The following is a 19,116-nucleotide window of genomic DNA, read 5'->3' as shown; positions in this document are numbered from 1 at the left end:
AACCGGAGCGGCCGTGTGAAAGAGGCCTTATGCCCCGTACACACGTGCAGATTATCTGCAGACTTTTGTCTGCAGACTTACCAAAACCATATAATATGAGGTCAAACCTAAACACTTTCAATTTGTATGCAATCCGGCAGGCCCTTGCACTACATAGAAAAGGTAAGTCTGCAGACAAAAGTCTGCAGATAATCTGCACGTGTGTACGGGGCATTAGGCTACTGAATTTGCACTGAATTGTAAATATTTTTTGAAAAATACAATGAATTACAAGGCTGTAGAGAATAGAGAACAGTGCACCTTTGCAAACTTATATTCTGAGGTTTTAATTACATTATTTTAATATAGTCAGTCATGAACTAAAGTGGGCCGGTCTAAGTCATGAAACTCCAGGGCTGAAAATGAGTCCCACTCCGGCCCTGTATATATATATATATATATATATACTGTATAGATGTATTGGATATATGAATATATATATAGTGTATAGATGTATGAATATATATATAGTGTATAGATGTATGAATATATATATAGTGTATAGATGTATGAATATATATATAGTGTATAGATGTATGAATATATATATATATATAGTGTATAGATGTATGGATATACATAGTGTATAGATGTATGAATATATATATATATATATATATATATATATATATATATAGTGTATAGATGTATTGGATATATGAATATATATATAGTGTATAGATGTATGAATATATATAGTGTATAGATGTATGAATATATATATAGTGTATAGATGTATGGATATATATATAGTGTATAGATGTATTGGATATATATAGTGTATAGATGTATTGGATATATGAATATATATGTAGTGTATACATGTATGAATATATATAGTGTATAGATGTATTGGATATATGGATATATATAGTGTGTAGCTGTATGATGTCGGATTGAGGTGATCGGGCGGGTGTTGAGTGTCACTCATAGTTGGGGATTTTCTACTTTCACTTCCAGTGTGTACCAGCAGGGGGCGTGTCGGGCCGGCCATCACCGTCATCATCGCCACTTCCCCCGGCCACCCTCACTTTCAGGACATCCAGACCGGAGTCCAGAGAACGGGAGAGGACGGTGACCGGCGCTGTACGCTGTGCTCAGCACCATGGGCACCCACCGGGAAGATATGGCCATGAACGGGATCGGGGAGAATGCCCGCCTCCATGATGACGAGGTAAGAGGGAGGGGAAGGAAGCCCCGTACACCGGAGACACCGGGCGGATGATCAGGGCTGCCAATAACAGAGATCTGGGCTGGGGGCCCGGACCGAACATAAATCCCCCTGACTCTTCAGTAACATTGCTTCTCTGTAATGTGATGACCTGTCAGTATCCATCTATGATTACTGCATCCCTGTACTCCCTGTACTGTACTCTCCATCTAATCTACTGAGGATGAGCCTCCTATCTCTGATCATTACATACAGTGTATATCTATATATTCTATACTATAACACTCACAGCCTGGGTTCCTCTCCATCAGTCTTCCCACCCCAGAGGAGCCCTAAGAATAATGATTGTCTCTCCAGTCCCCAATGCTATAAATGCAATGAACAGCTCACAGGACATCATCCTAATCAGTAAGTTAGGAGGAATGGGGGGGGCGCTTATGTTGTGTCCCTCCGCCCGTACATGGGAATTGTGGGATCCGGCTGTACACAGGTGACTCTGACCTTGTACATTGGTGGGCAGCATGTAAGTGACCCCCTACAAAGGTGGGCAGCATATAAGTGACCCCGTACATCGGTGGGCAACATTTAAGTGACCCAGTACATTGGTGGGCAGCAGATAGGTGACCCCGTACATTGGTGGGCAGCATATAAGTGACCCCGTACATCGGTGGGCAACATTTAAGTGACCCCGTACATTGATGGGCAGCATATAAGTGACCCCCCCATAGCCATATAAGTGACCCCGTACATTGGTGGGCAGCATGTAAATGACCCCATACATTGGTGGGCAGCATATAAGTGACCTTGTAAATTGGTCATTGGTGGGCAACATATAAGTGACCCTGTACATTGGTGGGCAGCATATAAGTGACCCTGTACATTGGTGGGCAGCATATAAGTGATCCCATACATTGGTGGGTAGCATATAAGTGACCTTGTAAATTGGTCATTGGTGGGCAACATATAAGTGACCCTGTACATTGGTGGGCAACATATAAGTGACCCTGTACATTGGTGGGCAGCATATAAGTGACCCCATACATTGGTGGGCAGCATATAAGTGACCCCATACATTGGTGGGCAGCATATAGGTGACCCCGTACATTGGTGGGCAACATTTAAGTGACCCCGTACATTGGTGGGCAGCATGTAAGTGACCCCGTACATCGGTGGGCAACATTTAAGTGACCCCGTACATTGATGGGCAGCATATAAGTGATCCCGTACATTGATGGGCAGCATATAAGTGATCCCGTACATTGATGGGCAGCATAGAAGTGATCCCGTACATTGATGGGCAGCATATAAGTGACCTCCCCATAGCCATATACGTGACCCCGTACATTGGTGGGCAGCATGTAAATGACCCCATACATTGGTGGGCAACATATAAGTGACCCTGTACATTGGTGGGCAGCATATAAGTGATCCCGTACATTGGTGGGTAGCATATAAGTGATCCCATACATTGGTGGGCAGCATATAAGTGATCCCATACATTGGTGGGCAGCATATAAGTGACCCCCGTACATTGGTGGGCAGCATATAAGTGACCCCATACATTGGTGGGCAGCAAATAAGTGACCCCCTACATTGGTGGGCAGCATATAAGTGACCCCATACATTGGTGGGTAGCATATAAGTGATCCCATACATTGGTGGGCAGCATATAAGTGACCCCCGTACATTGGTGGGCAGCATATAAGTGACCCCATACATTGGTGGGCAGCAAATAAGTGACCCCCTACATTGGTGGGCAGCATATAAGTGACCCCATACATTGGTGGGCAGCATATAAGTGACCACGTACATTGGTGGGCAGCATATAAGTGACCCCGTACATTGGTGGGCAGCATATAAGTGACCCCATACATTGGTGGGCAGCATATAAGTGACCCCGTACATTGGTGGGCAGCATATAAGTGACCCCGTACATCGGTGGGCAACATTTAAGTGACCCCGTACATTGATGGGCAGCATATAAGTGACCCCCCCATAGCCATATAAGTGACCCCGTACATTGGTGGGCAGCATGTAAATGACCCCATACATTGGTGGGCAGCATATAAGTGACCTTGTAAATTGGTCATTGGTGGGCAACATATAAGTGACCCTGTACATTGGTGGGCAGCATATAAGTGATCCCGTACATTGGTGGGTAGCATATAAGTGATTCCATACATTGGTGGGTAGCATATAAGTGATCCCATACATTGGTGGGCAGCATATAAGTGACCCCATACATTGGTGGGCAGCATATAAGTGACCCCATACATTGGTGGGCAGCATATAGGTGACCCCATACATTGGTGGGCAGCATATAAGTGACCCCGTACATTGGTGGGCAGCATATAAGTGACCCCGTACATCGGTGGGCAACATTTAAGTGACCCCGTACATTGATGGGCAGCATATAAGTGACCCCCCCATAGCCATATAAGTGACCCCGTACATTGGTGGGCAGCATGTAAATGACCCCATACATTGGTGGGCAGCATATAAGTGACCTTGTAAATTGGTCATTGGTGGGCAACATATAAGTGACCCTGTACATTGGTGGGCAGCATATAAGTGATCCCGTACATTGGTGGGTAGCATATAAGTGATTCCATACATTGGTGGGTAGCATATAAGTGATCCCATACATTGGTGGGCAGCATATAAGTGACCCCATACATTGGTGGGCAGCATATAAGTGACCCCATACATTGGTGGGCAGCATATAGGTGACCCCATACATTGGTGGGCAACATTTAAGTGACCCCGTACATTGGTGGGCAGCATGTAAGTGACCCCGTACATCGGTGGGCAACATTTAAGTGACCCCGTACATTGATGGGCAGCATATAAGTGATCCCGTACATTGGTGGGTAGCATATAAGTGATCCCATACATTGGTGGGTAGCATATAAGTGATCCCATACATTGGTGGGCAGCATATAAGTGACCCCATACATTGGTGGGCAGCATATAAGTGACCCCATACATTGGTGGGCCGCATATAGGTGACCCCGTACATTGGTGGGCAACATTTAAGTGACCCCGTACATTGGTGGGCCACATGTAAGTGACCCTGTACATCGGTGGGCAACATTTAAGTGACCCCGTACATTGATGGGCAGCATATAAGTGATCCCGTACATTGATGGGCAGCATGTAAGTGATCCCGTACATTGATGGGCAGCATATAAGTGATCCCGTACATTGATGGGCAGCATATAATTGACCCCCCCCATAGCCATATACGTGACCCCGTACATTGGTGGGCAGCATGTAAATGACCCCATACATTGGTGGGCAACATATAAGTGACCCTGTACATTGGTGGGCAGCATATAAGTGATCCCGTACATTGGTGGGTAGCATATAAGTGATCCCATACATTGGTGGGCAGCATATAAGTGACCCCATACATTGGTGGGCAGCATATAAGTGACCCCATACATTGGTGGGCAGCATATAAGTGACCCCATACATTGGTGGGCAGGATATAAGTGACCCCCGTACATTGGTGGGCAGCATATAAGTGACCCCATACATTAGTGGGCAGCATATAAGTGACCCCATACATTGGTAGGCAGCATATAAGTGACCCTATACATTGGTAGGCAGCATATAAGTGACCCCCGTACATTGGTGGGCAGTGTATTTGGGAATCAGTTTGCTCATTGCACCAGGAGACCTGAGCAAGCTCTGGAGAAACCCTGGTTGGGAAAGGATGAGTGATCTACAGGTTGCACAAGGTTTCTTAAACATAGAAACATAGAATGTGTCGGCAGATAAGAACCATTTGGCCCATTTCTTGAGCAATGAGCAACTTTTGCTTCTTAGATAAGGAACTAGAGACCTCTGTGATCTTTTCAGCTATTTTTAACAGGAGCATTCTTACAATTGACCACCAGCGAAATATGACCCTTCACTGTTCACTAATGTAACAGAGCATATTAATGACCAACACGGTACTATACTGATCTCCAAAGTAAGGGGGGACACTAATCCACTGTTTTTAATATAAGGGCTATTACTCTACAGATCTCCAATGTAAGGGGAGAGACTACTCCACTGATCTTTATAAGGGGACCATACTCCACTGATCTCCAATGTAAGGGGACACTACTCCACTGATCTCTAATGTAAGGGTACCCTACTCCACTGATCTCTAATGTAAGGGTACCCTACTCCACTGATCTCTAATGTAAGGGTACCCTACTCCACTGATCTCTAATGTAAGGGGACACTACTCCACTGATCTCTAATGTAAGGGTACCCTACTCCACTGATCTCTAATGTAAGGGTACCCTACTCCACTGATCTCTAATGTAAGGGGACACTACTCCACTGATCTCTAATGTAAGGGGACACTACTCCACTGATCTCTAATGTAAGGGGACACTACTCCACTGATCTCTAATGTAAGGGTACCCTACTCCACTGATCTCTAATGTAAGGGTACCCTACTCCACTGATCTCTAATGTAAGGGGACACTAATCCACTGATCTCTAATGTAAGGGGACACTAATCCACTGATCTCTAATGTAAGGGGACACTACTCCACTGATCTCCAATGTAAGGGGACACTACTCCACTGATCTCTAATGTAAGGGGACACTACTCCACTGATCTCCAATGTAAGGGGACACTACTCCACTGATCTCCAATGTAAGGGGACACTACTCCACTGATCTGTAATGTAAGGATACCCTACTCCACTGATCTCTAATGTAAGGGGACACTACTCCACTGATCTCCAATGTAAGGGGACACTACTCCACTGATCTCAAATGTAAGGGGACACTACTCCACTGATCTCCAATGTAAGGGTACCCTACTCCACTGATCTCCAATGTAAGGGGAGACACTACTCCACTGATCTCCAATGTAAGGGGAGACACTACTCCACTGATCTCCAATGTAAGGGGAGACACTACTCCACTGATCTCCAATGTAAGGGTACCCTACTCCACTGATCTCCAATGTAAGAGGAGACACTACTCCACTGATCTCCAATGTAAGGGGACACTACTCCACTGATCTCCAATGTAAGGGGACACGACTCCACTGATCTCCAGTGTAAGGGGTCACTACTCCACTGATCTCTAATGTAAGGGTACCCTACTCCACTGATCTCGAATGTAAGAGGGCACTACTTCACTGATCTCTAATGTAAGGGGTCACTACTCCACTGATCTCCAATGTAAGGGTACCCTACTTCACTGATCTCCAATGTAAGGGGACACTACTCCACTGATCTCCAATGTAAGGGTACCCTACTTCACTGATCTCCAATGTAAGGGGACACTACTCCACTGATCTCCAATGTAAGGGTACCCTACTCCACTGATCTCCAATGTAAGGGGAGACACTACTCCACTAATCTCCAATGTAAGGGGACACGACTCCACTGATCTCCAGTGTAAGGGGTCACTACTCCACTGATCTCCAATGTAAGGGGACACGACTCCACTGATCTCCAGTGTAAGGGGACACTACTCCACTGATCTCCAATGTAAGGGTACCCTACTTCACTGATCTCCAATGTAAGGGGACACTACTCCACTGATCTCCAATGTAAGGGGACACTACTCCACTGATCTCCAATGTAAGGGGACACTACTCCACTGGTCTCCAATGTAAGGGGTCACTATTCCACTGGTCTCCAATGTAAGGGGTCACTATTCCACTGGTCTCCAATGTAAGGGGAGACACTACTCCACTGATCTCCAGTGTAAGGGAAAACACTACTCCACTGGTCTCCAATTTAAGGGGTCACTACCCCACTGGTCTCCAATGTAAGGGGTGACTACTCCACTGATCTTCAATGTAAGGGGAGACACTACTCCATTGATCTCCAAGGTAAGGGGTCACTACTCCATTGATCTCCAACGTAAAGGGTCACTACTCCACTGATCTCCGATGAGAGGGGTCACTACTCCACTGATCTCCGATGAGAGGGGTCACTACTCCACTGATCTCTGATGTAAGAGGTCACTACTCCACTGATCTCCGATGTAAGGGGTCACTACTCCACTGATCTTCAATGTAAGGGGTCACTACTCCACTGATCTCCAATGTAAGAGGTCACTACTCCACTGATCTCCGATGTAAGAGGTCACTACTCCACTGATCTTCAATGTAAGGGGTCACTACTCCACTGATCTCCGATGTAAGAGGTCACTACTCCACTGATCTCCGATGTAAGGTCACTACGCCACTGATCTCCGATGTAAGAGGTCACTACGCCACTGATCTCCAATGTAAGGGGTCACTACTCCACTGATCTCCGATTTAAGGGGTCACTACGCCACTGATCTCCAATGTAAGGGGTCACTACGCCACTGATCTCCAATGTAAGGGGTCACTACTCCACTGATCTCCAATGTAAGGGGTCACTACTCCACTGATCTCCAATGTAAGGGGTCACTACGCCACTGATCTCCAATGTAAGGGGTCACTACGCCACTGATCTCCAATGTAAGGGGTCACTACTCCACTGATCTCCAATGTAAGGGGTCACTACTCCACTGATCTCCAATGTAAGAGGTCACTACTCCACTGATCTCCAATGTAAGGGGTCACTACGCCACTGAACTCCGATGTAAGGGGTCACTACTCCACTGATCTCCGATGTAAGGGGTCACTACGCCACTGATCTCCAATGTAAGGGGTCACTACGCCACTGATCTCCAATGTAAGGGGTCACTACGCCACTGATCTCCAATGTAAGGGGTCACTACGCCACTGAACTCCGATGTAAGGGGTCACTACGCCACTGATCTCCGATGTAAGGGGTCACTACTCCACTGATCTCCAATGTAAGGGAGTACTACTCCACTCATTTTTATTGTAAGGGGGCACTAATCCACTGATCTTCAATGTAAGGGAGTACTACTCCACTCATTTTTATTGTAAGGGGTCACTATACTGATCTCGAATGTAAGGGGTCACTACGCCACTGAACTCCAATGTAAGGGGTCACTACGCCACTGATCTCCGATGTAAGGGGTCACTACTCCACTGATCTTCAATGTAAGGGAGTACTACTCCACTCATTTTTATTGTAAGGGGGCACTAATCCACTGATCTTCAGTGTAAGGGGGTACTACTCCACTGATCTCCAATGTAAGGGGTCACTACTCCACTGATCTCCAATGTAAGGGGTCACTACACCACTGATCTCTAATGTAAGGGGTCACTACGCCACTGATCTCCGATGTAAGGGGTCACGACTCCATGATCTCCAGTGTAAGGGAGTACTACTCCACTCATTTTTATTGTAAGGGGACACTAATCCACTGATCTTCAGTGTAAGGGGGTACTACTCCACTGATCGGTAAGTGTGAACGGGCCCTTATTGTTCACTCTAAAAATAGCAGGTTTTCCCTGACACCTGTTATGTTATGGGTTCCTCCATGTTAGGCCTTATTCACATGATTGTACCAAACTGTACACCTGTGCGAAGGGACATCTTCACCCACCCTGGATGCTCAGGTGTTCAATGCCAGGCAGGAGGTTGCACAGACCTGTATGGATCTCCAATCAGATTGCCGACTCTTCATCTGTGTGTGAGCAATGCACAGATCAAAACGCAAGCAGACTTTTTTTAATGCATGCATCGGTCCTGTGTGGATAAACTCTGTGGAAAATGCTTGGAAATCAGCACAGTTGCCTTTATGCGGGTGAAGCCTTTCATATGAATTTAGGAATCAGTACTCCCATGTGAACAAGGCCTTATAACAGTTAGGAAAAGCTGCTCTAACAGAACACTATTTTGGTTTTGCCTTTCTATGTTAGAATCTGATGATGTTTATTGGTGATTACAGATGGATCTTATAAAATTAGAATATTATCAAAAAATGTATTAATTTCAGTAATTCAATTCAAAAAGTGAAACTCATATTTTTATATAGATTCGTTACACACAGAGTGATTGCAGATGCAGATTGATGCAGAGGATCTACTTTTGGCAGTGTGGGCAGGTGCCAAGTCCTCTGCATACTGCATCCACCTGGGTTAATATGTGTGTGTGTTTTTTTTTTTTTTTTATGACTTTAGCTAGATAAATTTTAGTAGATTTTACAATGAATGTGCAAAAATTCTTTGTACATTCAATGACTAGCAGAGATGTATAGTAACTAAGTAGAACTACTTCACTACTGTACTTAAGTACCGAAAGGCGGTATCTGTACTTTCCTGGAGTAGAATTTTTTTCTCCTACTTCCACTTTTACTTCACTACATTTTTTCAATGATTTCAATACTTCTACTACGATATTTTTTTTTTTGTGCTGTATAGTTACTCGTTACTATTATAAAAATTACCACTGCCAGAATAGTAGATGGCAGGTTTCATGAAGCTCAAAACATGTGTATTATCAGCGCATACGAAAATAAAAGCTACTGTATGTATAAATAAAAGCTGCATTTGAAATAATAAAAAACAATATGATGTTCAAACTTTTGACTTCTTTCTTTAATAACTACATAACACAGTACTTGTACTTTTACTTTCAGTACTTGAGTAGCAATTTTTTTTTTCAAAACTACTGGTACTTTTACTTTCAGTACTTTAGCAACATTTTTTAAAAAAATACTTGCAATACTTAACCACTTAAGCCCCGGAAGATTTTACCCCCTTCCTGACCAGGGTTTTTTTTGCGATTTTTTTTACTGCGTGACTTTAATGGACAATTGCGCGGTCGTGCGACGCTGTACCTAAACGAATTTCACGTCCTTTTTTTCCCACAAACAGAGCTTTCTTTTGGTGGTATTTGATCACCTGTGCGATTTTTTGATCATGCGCTATAAACAAAAAAAGAGCGTAATTTTTGCAAAAATAACAATATTTTTCACTTTTTTTTATATGAAATTCCCCCCCAAAAAAATGTAAAAATCAAAATTTTTTAACATTTTCGGCCAAATTGTTTTATGCTACATATGTTTGGTAAAAAAAAATCGCAAAAAGCGTATTTTGATTGGTTTGCGCAAAAGTTATCGCGTTTACTAACAAAGGGAAAGATTTTTGTCATTTTTGGTGTTTTTTTTTTTTAACGAGTAATGGCGGCGATCTGCGTTTTTTTTTTTTGCGGTACTGCGACATTGCGGCGGACAGATCGGTCCCTTGACTGACATTTTTGACACTTTTGGGGGTACCAGTGACATTACTGCAGTAATCAGTGCTATATATAAAATGACACTGGCAGGGAAGGGGTTAACTATATTGGACAGGGAGGGGTTAAGTGTGTCCTAGGGGCGTGATTCTAACTGTGATGGGACATGGCTACTAGTGTAAAAACAGAGATCAACGGTCCTACATAGTAGAACCGTCTGATCTGCATTTTTACACAGGGAGAATGACAGGCGGCTTGTTTACATAAGCCGCTCTGCCTTTCTCCCGTTCTACCGACGATCGTAGTGTGACCGGTGGACATCGGGTCCGCCGGTCACACTCCCGCACTCCTCCGTGAACGAGCCGAGGCGGGCACGCGCTCGCCCGCTATTGGCTCTAAAGCGGATGACAGGCGAGTGACTTAGATCTACGTCACTCTGCCTGGCCGGGGCTGACTGCCGCAGTAAATATACTGTGGGCAGTCGGCACCCGGTTAAGTACAAAAAAAGTTGAATACTTTAGTACTTCTACTCAAGTCACTTTTTGATCGAGCACTTGTACTTTTACTCAAGTATGGGTTTCGAGTACTTTATACAACTCTGATGACTAGACTTAAAAGCCGTTTGAAAGCACTTCGATATTTTAATTTCTTCCTGCTCCTTTCAAATTTTCTTGTCAATGTGATCAAAAATGTGATCAAAAATGTGATCAAAACCAACTATCGACTTGACCCCACTAATGATTATGATAGGAAAATCAAACATTGCCCTGCAGCCTTCTGGGACCTGTATCGTGCCCCAGGAGGCTAGGGGCAGGAAGGGGGCCAAACTTCCGCTTGGCTCAACTAGAAGTAGGATCAGGTACCCTTCAAATCTAGGTACCCACTCCCTGAAAATAAAAAAAGAACTTACAATGAGGATAGGAGGAGGAGGATATGCAGAACTTTCCTTTTCAGGTAAAGTTTCACTTTGAAACAAAAAGTTTCTAATTTAATTCTACTAGTGTATGGGCAGCTGTACGTGAGTTCCATTCAAGGTTTGTTCTACCCAAAAAAATACAGTATATTTTACTTTTAGGTGGATCCTGATTGGCTGTCTTTGTCCCTGGAATACTTGAAAAGTGAGACATCCCTGCCATAATTCCTGTTGTCTACTCCATAGCTAAAAAATAGTTTGATGGGGGGAATTTACTAAATCTAGAACAGACGCACATAGTAGCATTTACTAACCAGCTTCTGTCTTCAGCTTGTTGAAAGCTAACTTCAGTTTTTGCACCATGTTACGTGTTAGGAAATGGCCTAATAACATTCAGTGGGTGAAATGCTATGCAGATTTTTCTTTTTCTATAAATACACACCCATAGTGTATGGCCAAATGACGTTCTGTTTTTCGTTTTGTCTTCTTTTAGGGTGTATTGAAGACTTTTTTTTTTTTTTTTTATATTCTTTATCATTTTTAGAATATATAAAGAAAGAAACGGAAATATTATTAATTCCAAATGTCCGGAAAAATACAAAATTATAAAAAAAAAAATAATCAGATCATTGTTTTCAGGATGTATACATCAAAGTAATATGACAAGGTCACTCAAAAGAGAAGTATGAGTTGATTGTTTTTTTTAAATTCTACTTATCTAGGTGGATGCAGCATCGCCCCCCCCCCCCCCCCCCCCCGCTGGCTCTAACACTGAGAACCGAGCGATCGATCAAAGACCGCTGTTCGGTCGGTTCTCACTGTTCTGTGAGTAGAGAGTAGGAGACTATCAGTCACTGGCTCTCTGCTCTGCCCCCCCCCCCCCCATGCTCACTGGAGCGCTAGGCTCCGATGTCCGCCGGCCACTCGCGATCTCCCGCTGGAGAAGGAGAAAGGCAGACAGCTGATGTAAACAAAGCCACCTGTCATTCTCCCTGGTGTAACTGCAGAGACTACACGATCCTGCTATGTAGGATCGTATGTCTCTGTGGTTACATCACAAGCCACGCCCCCCCCCCACAGTTAGAATCACGCCCCTAGGGATACATTTAACCCACTGTTTACCAATAAAGTTAACCCCTTCCCTGCCAGTGTAATTATTACAGTAACAGTACATATTTATAGCACTGATTACTGTAGTAATGTCACTGGTACCCCCAAAAGTGTCAAAAATGTCTGTCAAGGGTCCGATCTGTCCGCCGCAATGTCGCAGTCCCGCAAAAAAAAATCGCAGATCGCCGCCATTACTAGTTTAAAAAAAAAACAATAAAAATGACATAAATCTTTCCCGTAGTTAGTAAACGCAATATCTTTTGCGCAAACCAATCAAAATACGCTTATTGCGATTTTTTTCATCAAAAATTTGTAGCAGAAAACTAATTGGCCTAAAATGTAAAAACATTTTGATTTTTACATTTTTTTGGGGGGGAATTTAAAAAAAAAAAATTTTCAAAATTGTCGCTCTTTTTTTGTTTATAGCGCAAAAAATAAAAATCGCACAGGTGATCAAATACCACCAAATGAAAGCTCTGTTTGTGGGAAAAAAAGGACGTCAATTTCATTTGAGTACAGCGTCGCACGACCGTGCAATTGTTTAAAGTCACGCAGTGCCGAATCGCAAAATAGGCCCTGGTCTTTGAGCAGCCAAATCCTCCGGGGCTTAAGTGGTTAACTTCATGCATTCTATGCATGAAGTTAAAAAGCCTTCTGTGTGTAGCAGCCACCCCAGCACCCCCTAGTACTTACCTGAGCCCACATCTCTGTCCAGCGATGTCTACAAGTCCATTGGCCGTCCGGGACTATCTCTCCTAATTGGCTGAGACACAGCCGTGGAGCCATTGGCTCCTGTTGCTGTCAATCAAAGTCAATTAGCCAATCAGGGGAGAGAGGGGGCGGGCCAAAAGGCAGCTCCATGTCTGAATGGACACATGGAGCTGCAGCTCAGCTCCGGTGCCCCCATAGCAAGCTGCTTGCTCAACAGGAGGGAGGGGCCAGGAACAGCAAAGAGGGACCCTAGAAGAGGAGGATCCGGGCGTCTCTGTCCAAAACCAACTGCACAGAGCAGGTAAGTATAACATGTTTGTTAATTTAAAAAAAAAAAAAAAAGAGCCATTATAATCACTTTAATCATATTGAATGTTTTATTATCAATTATAGTTTATTATTAATTATTGTAATCATTGATGTTTAATAATTCTTTATTGTATTTGTTGATGATGCTTTGTAATAAAATGTCATTTGCTATCAATATTACTGTTTATTATTGTACTATGTCATAATTCCAACTGTATATACATAGTAATAAAGAGGATACATGTAAACATATTGATAATAAATAAGTGTATACTATGCCTAAAGTCCCGTACACCTTTTTTCTTTTTAAATTATATACAGGGATGGAGGCACTTAGTTTTGCACACTATATGCCTCATTTAAAGTCCCATAAATCCCCAATCCCCCCCCCCCACTCGCTTCATTGTCGCGATCTTGCCCGAGCCTGGAACTGCTCTGTGACGTCAGCCGACAGCGGGCTTCAGTTGCAGAAAATGGGTCACAGGCAGGGGAGGGCTGGCAGCCTTAGGCCTGGGGGGGCAAGCCCAGTCAAGTGGCCCATTGAACCATCAAATCAGCTCACCATCCATGCCCACCTGGTTTCATAACTGATATTGATGTTGTGAATCAAGACAAACCTAATGCAATGTGGTAACATAATTTTATTTTAATAGCAAGAAAGGAGGTTTAACAAAAATACATGACATCATGCCAGGCGGGGACTAGGAAGCTCCTGTCGGATGGAGATCACTCTGCCTGACAGGGAAGTGACCATGTTAGTATTGTGCCAGCCGGGTACAGGAGCGTACTCTACACACTCATACCGTGCCGCTGCAGCTCTGCAAATATTACATTGTGTAGCAGCGACCGGCAGCTGTATACAGTGTCTGGCCCCTTCATTTGTCCAGCTCTGAGTGCGGCCTTTTTACCCAGCATCAGAGTGGCCCAGGGGGCAATTGCCACCCAGCCCCCCTTCCCAGTCCTCCCCTGGTCACAGGAGTGCAGAATGAACTGAACTTCTGTGATCCACAGGAGAAGTACAGCCAAACGAGCCTTTGCTGTACTTCTCCTTTTAACCAGTTGCCGACTGCCCACTGCAGATACACTGCGGCAGAGTGGCTCTGCTGCGCAAAATCACGTAGATCTACGTGATTTCGTGCACGCGGTCTCGGTGGCACGCGCGCCCTGCTGGAACGCATTCCTGCTGTGTTTAGACACAGAGGGAGGAGTGGCGGCATTTGCCGCCGGCCTCTCGCAATCGGCAGAGAAACTGACAGAAAAACCCGCGAGGCTTCTGTCATACAGGCACAAAGAGATCAGGAGTTTCAGCTAAGCTAAAACCCTGATCTCTCTGTGCCTGTCACAGAACCCCCCCCACAGTGAGTGTTAACCCCTTCCCTGCCAATATCATGTAGACAGTAACAGTGCGTATTATTCAGCACTGATTACTGTATTAGTGTCACTGGTCCCCAAAAAGTGTCAAAAATATCAGTTAGGGTTCCGATCTGTCTGCCGCAATGTTGCAGTCCTGTTAAAAATTACTGATCGCCGCCATTACTAAAAAAAATAAACCCAAATTTTCAAAAATCTATCCCGTAGTTTGTAAACACTATAACTTTTGTGCAAACCAATTAAAATACGCATTTTGCGATTTTTTTTTTTTTTTTTTTTTTTTTTTTTTTTTTTTACCAAAAATATGTAGCAGAATACAAATTGGCCTAAACTGATAGAGCAAAATAGATTTTTTACATTTATTTATTGTGAATGTTTTATAGCAGAAAGTAAAAAATATGGTGTTTGTTTTTTTCAAAATTGACGCTCTCTTTTTGTTTATAGCGTGAAATCTAAAAACCGCAGAGGTTATCAAATACCACCAAAAGAAAGCTTTATTTGTGGAAAAAAAAGGACATCAATTGTATTTGGGTACAGCGTCGCACGACCGCGCAATTTTTTCGTTAACTCAGTGCCGAATTGCAAAAAATTGCCTGGCCATTAGGGGGTAAAACCTTCCGGGGAGGAGGTGGTTAAGAAATGCTGTTTGTATAGCTTGCAGTAGCGTAGGCGCTCTTTTGACTGCTGTGTCCTGCTATGACATAATTAGATCCCAAATTAGTGGCAAGGTCATAGATGTCCAGGGAATTTCCACAGCACACAGGGAGATGCTCAATACCTGGGAATGCCCCTGGAATGACAGGGATAGACTGGGCATTGCATAGGGTTACGTCATACATAGTGTTACATCATATGGGCAGAAGGACAACTCTGGGAAATTCTGGATGACCTCATGACAGTTCACATCTAGTGCTACTGAGCCCACTTGAAGTATTGCAGCTCTCTGTTTATTCACAAACACTTGTCCCTGGTGTCTGCCATGGGGAATAGATAACCAGTGCACTTGTGTTTAACCCCTTATCAACAGGCTTGCAGACGTTCATGTGACGGAAAAACCGCCTGTTCCTATGAATATAAATCCTAAATACATTGTATAGATAACATTCCTCACATTCTACCTTAAGCTTTGTATGAATTCTGAAATCCCTCTTCATAACAATGAGGCCCTTGTAGGTTCCAGTGACTGCTTGACAAATGCAGTGTTGGAACTGGTTCAGCCTGCGTGTGAATGGGGAGTATATAATCCAAGGAGACAACATGCGTGTAGTGTGCAGCATTAAACATTGGATAGCTGTAGCTTATCGAGACAATAAAATGCATTGTGGAATAATTACAATAAAATGCATTGTGGAATAATTACAATAAAATGCATTGTGGAATAATTACAATCGGCCTTTTGCTGGCCATAGACCAGGAGAATTTTGTTTTAGTTTTTAGAATGTTCTCTCTATTCTATAATAGTGGGGTCAAATTGGTTAAATTGGTCTAGCTTGCACTTGCAGTGTAAGTATACATACATATTCTATACCTAAAAAAAAAAAAGAAAAGAAAATTTGTGGGTGAAACCAATTACAGAAAATTAAAAAACCAACATCCCAATTGAGAAATATAAAATAGAATGTGAGGACTGGGGACTTTTTAGGTGCACAAGGATATTGGACGAAACAAAACTTAATTAAAAGCCAAGAAATAAAAGATCTCATATATATTAGACATGTACTAATTTATTTATTCCAAAGTATTAAAAACATCAATTTTAAAGAACTCTATGTTCAATTTGCATATTACTGCTTTTCGATGACTGGTTTCGCCTTGTCGGCTTCTTCAGAGAAAAGAGAAACCTTCGCCACCTCAACCCTTCTATGCTGTACTCTGCTACTGACCATCTGTATGACAAAATCTCACCCCTGTCCTACCCCAACCTAACGACTCCATCTATAACATCTCACTGTCATCCTCCCTAGACAAGCTCGCTCCCCTCACTACACGCAGAATTCAGCTCCACCCGCTACAACCCTGGCAAACAAAAGTTTTCTTTCAAAAAAGTCTCAGAAAATGTAGTCTTGAGCACCTGTGGCGTAAGAGTATGTTCCTGGAAGACTTTAATCCAATATAAATCTGCCCTCCTAAATAACTATTCCTACCTCCTCACTGCCAGGCAAACCTATTTTATCACGCTCATCCAAACATTCTCATCTAGTCCCCGTCATCTCTTCTCGACCTTTAACTCTCTACTCTGTCCTCCACCAACTCCACCCTCTAAGGCTCCATGTACACGGGAGCTGGAAATGGCCGTTTAGGAGCAGTTGGGCGTTTTTTTCAGAAGCCCCTGAACCCATCTACATTTTATCTTATCTGTCCATGTACACCAGGTCGTTTACAGTCATTTGCAGGCAGTTGCGTTCAGGGACTGTTTTTAGAACGCAATTATTTGCGTTCGAACGTGTGTTTCCCGACGTTTCAAACGCACGAACGCGTCCAAACGCCATGACCCGCGTTTAGGGTTCGGGTTTTTCCATTTTAAAGGGGAATAATTTTTTTGACCTCTAGGAACGCTTCTAAACGCAAACGCCGCTAAACGCCCGTACAAACGCGACTGAACGGACGTTTCAAACGTCCTAAAAATTCCAGCATTCAAAGGGACTTTTAACAACGTCCCGTGTACATGGAGCCTAACTCACTCACTGCCCAGGAGATCGCCGATCACTTAAAAAAAAAGATTGATACAATTCGCGAGGAGATCTTCAATGTGTAGAAACCTCCCCCACTTAACAACCCATATCCACAGGTACAATCATTACTTGCCTCGTTCCACCCTGCTGGTATTAATGAGGTTGCTGGACTTTTATCTAACACCCATCTAACCACCTGCCTCCTGGATCCTTCTCCCTCGCACATGCTACATTCACCCTCTGACTCTATTCTATGCTCTCTAACTCACATCTTCAACCTCTCCCTCTCTTCTGGCATCTTCCCTGATTCTCTAAAACAGTGTTTCTCAACTCCAGTCCTCAGGGCACACTAACAGGCCAGATTTTAAGTATTACCTTGGGGAGATGCAAACTAGAATACTGCAATCACTGAGCAGCAAATTGTATCACATGTGATGTATTTCAGTTTTCTTGCAAACCTGGCCTGTTAGTGTGCCCTGAGGACCGGAGTTGAGAAACACTGCTCTAAAACACGCGCTAGTCACTTCCATCCTTAACCACTTTACCACCGGAGGATTTTGCTGTCTTCCGTCCAGGCCACTTTTTGCGATTCGGCGCTGTGCGACTTCAACTGACAATTGCGCGGTCGTGCGACGCCGTACCCAAACGAAATTTACGTCCTTTTTTTCCCACAAACAGAGCTTTCTTTTGGTGGTATTTGATCACCTGTGCGATTTTTACTTTTTGCGCTATAAACAAAAAAAGAGCGTTTATTTTGAAAAAATAACAATATTTTTAACATTTTTTTATATGAAATTCCCCCCAAAAAAGATGTAAAAACCAATTTTTTAAAAAATTTTTGGCCAATTTGTTTTCTGCTACCTATGTTTGGTAAAAAAAATCACAATAAGCGTATTTTGATTGGTTTGCGCAAAAGTTATTGCGTTTACTAACAAAGGGAAAGATTTCTGTCATTTTTGGTGTTTTTTTTTTTAACGCGTAATGGCGGCGATCTGCGATTTTTTTTGTGGGACTGCGACATTGCGGCGGACAGATCGGACCCTTGACTGACATTTTTGACACTTTTGGGGTTACCAGTGACATTACTGCAGTAATCAGTGCTATATATATGCACTGTTACTGTAAAAATGACACTGGCAGGGAAGGGGTTAATTTTATTGGAGAGGGAGGGGTTAATGTATGCCTGGTGCTTACTGACGTGTAGGGGGGGAGGTGACTGAGTGAGTCATGGACAGATCGGATGTCCAGCTATGCTGAACAGTCCGATCTGTCACTCCCTGTCACTATGGAGATCCGCCCGCTGTGTTTACACACAGCGGGCGGATCTCCACACTAGATCCCCGGCGATCGGGGCAGAGCAGCGGCGATCGCCGCTGCTCCTCCCCTGGCCCGACTCCCGCTGTGAATGAAAACAGCAGGAGCGAGCCTCCGGCGGCGCGCAAGCGCCGCCCAGACGGGGGAGTGTCTGACGACGTTAATACTACGTCGTCAGACGATAACGAACCACTTTGCCGCAGTACTATTACCGTACTCGGTCGGCAAGTGGTTAAAAAGCCCTCACTGGACCCCACCAATCTTCATAATCTATGCCCCATCTCCTTACTCCCCTTCTCCTTATAAACTCCTTGAACGATTGGTCTACAACCGTCTGAGCGACCATCTGACTAGGAACAATGATCTTGATCCCCTTCAGTCCGGATTTCACCCTCAATA

At 43.8% G+C, this 19,116-nt stretch overlaps 1 protein-coding gene across 1 annotated transcript in view; it reads left to right on the top strand.

Annotated features, from left to right (window-relative positions):
* The first annotated feature begins 1,020 nt into the window (after positions 1–1,020).
* Positions 1,021–19,116, top strand: part of NINJ1 (ninjurin 1) — a 100,207-nt gene continuing 82,111 nt past the window's right edge. Inside the window, exon 1 of the mRNA XM_082266528.1 lies at positions 1,021–1,213. Within this exon, the coding sequence (XP_082122654.1) occupies positions 1,145–1,213 (69 nt within the window). The 5' untranslated portion in view covers positions 1,021–1,144. The remainder of the gene's footprint in view (positions 1,214–19,116) is intronic.

This window comes from Pelophylax lessonae (genome assembly GCF_965119305.1).
Source record: "Pelophylax lessonae genome assembly, chromosome: 8".
Lineage (NCBI taxonomy): Eukaryota > Metazoa > Chordata > Amphibia > Anura > Ranidae > Pelophylax > Pelophylax lessonae.
Note: the sequence above shows the minus strand (reverse complement) of the source record. Positions and strands in the feature narration are given on the sequence as shown.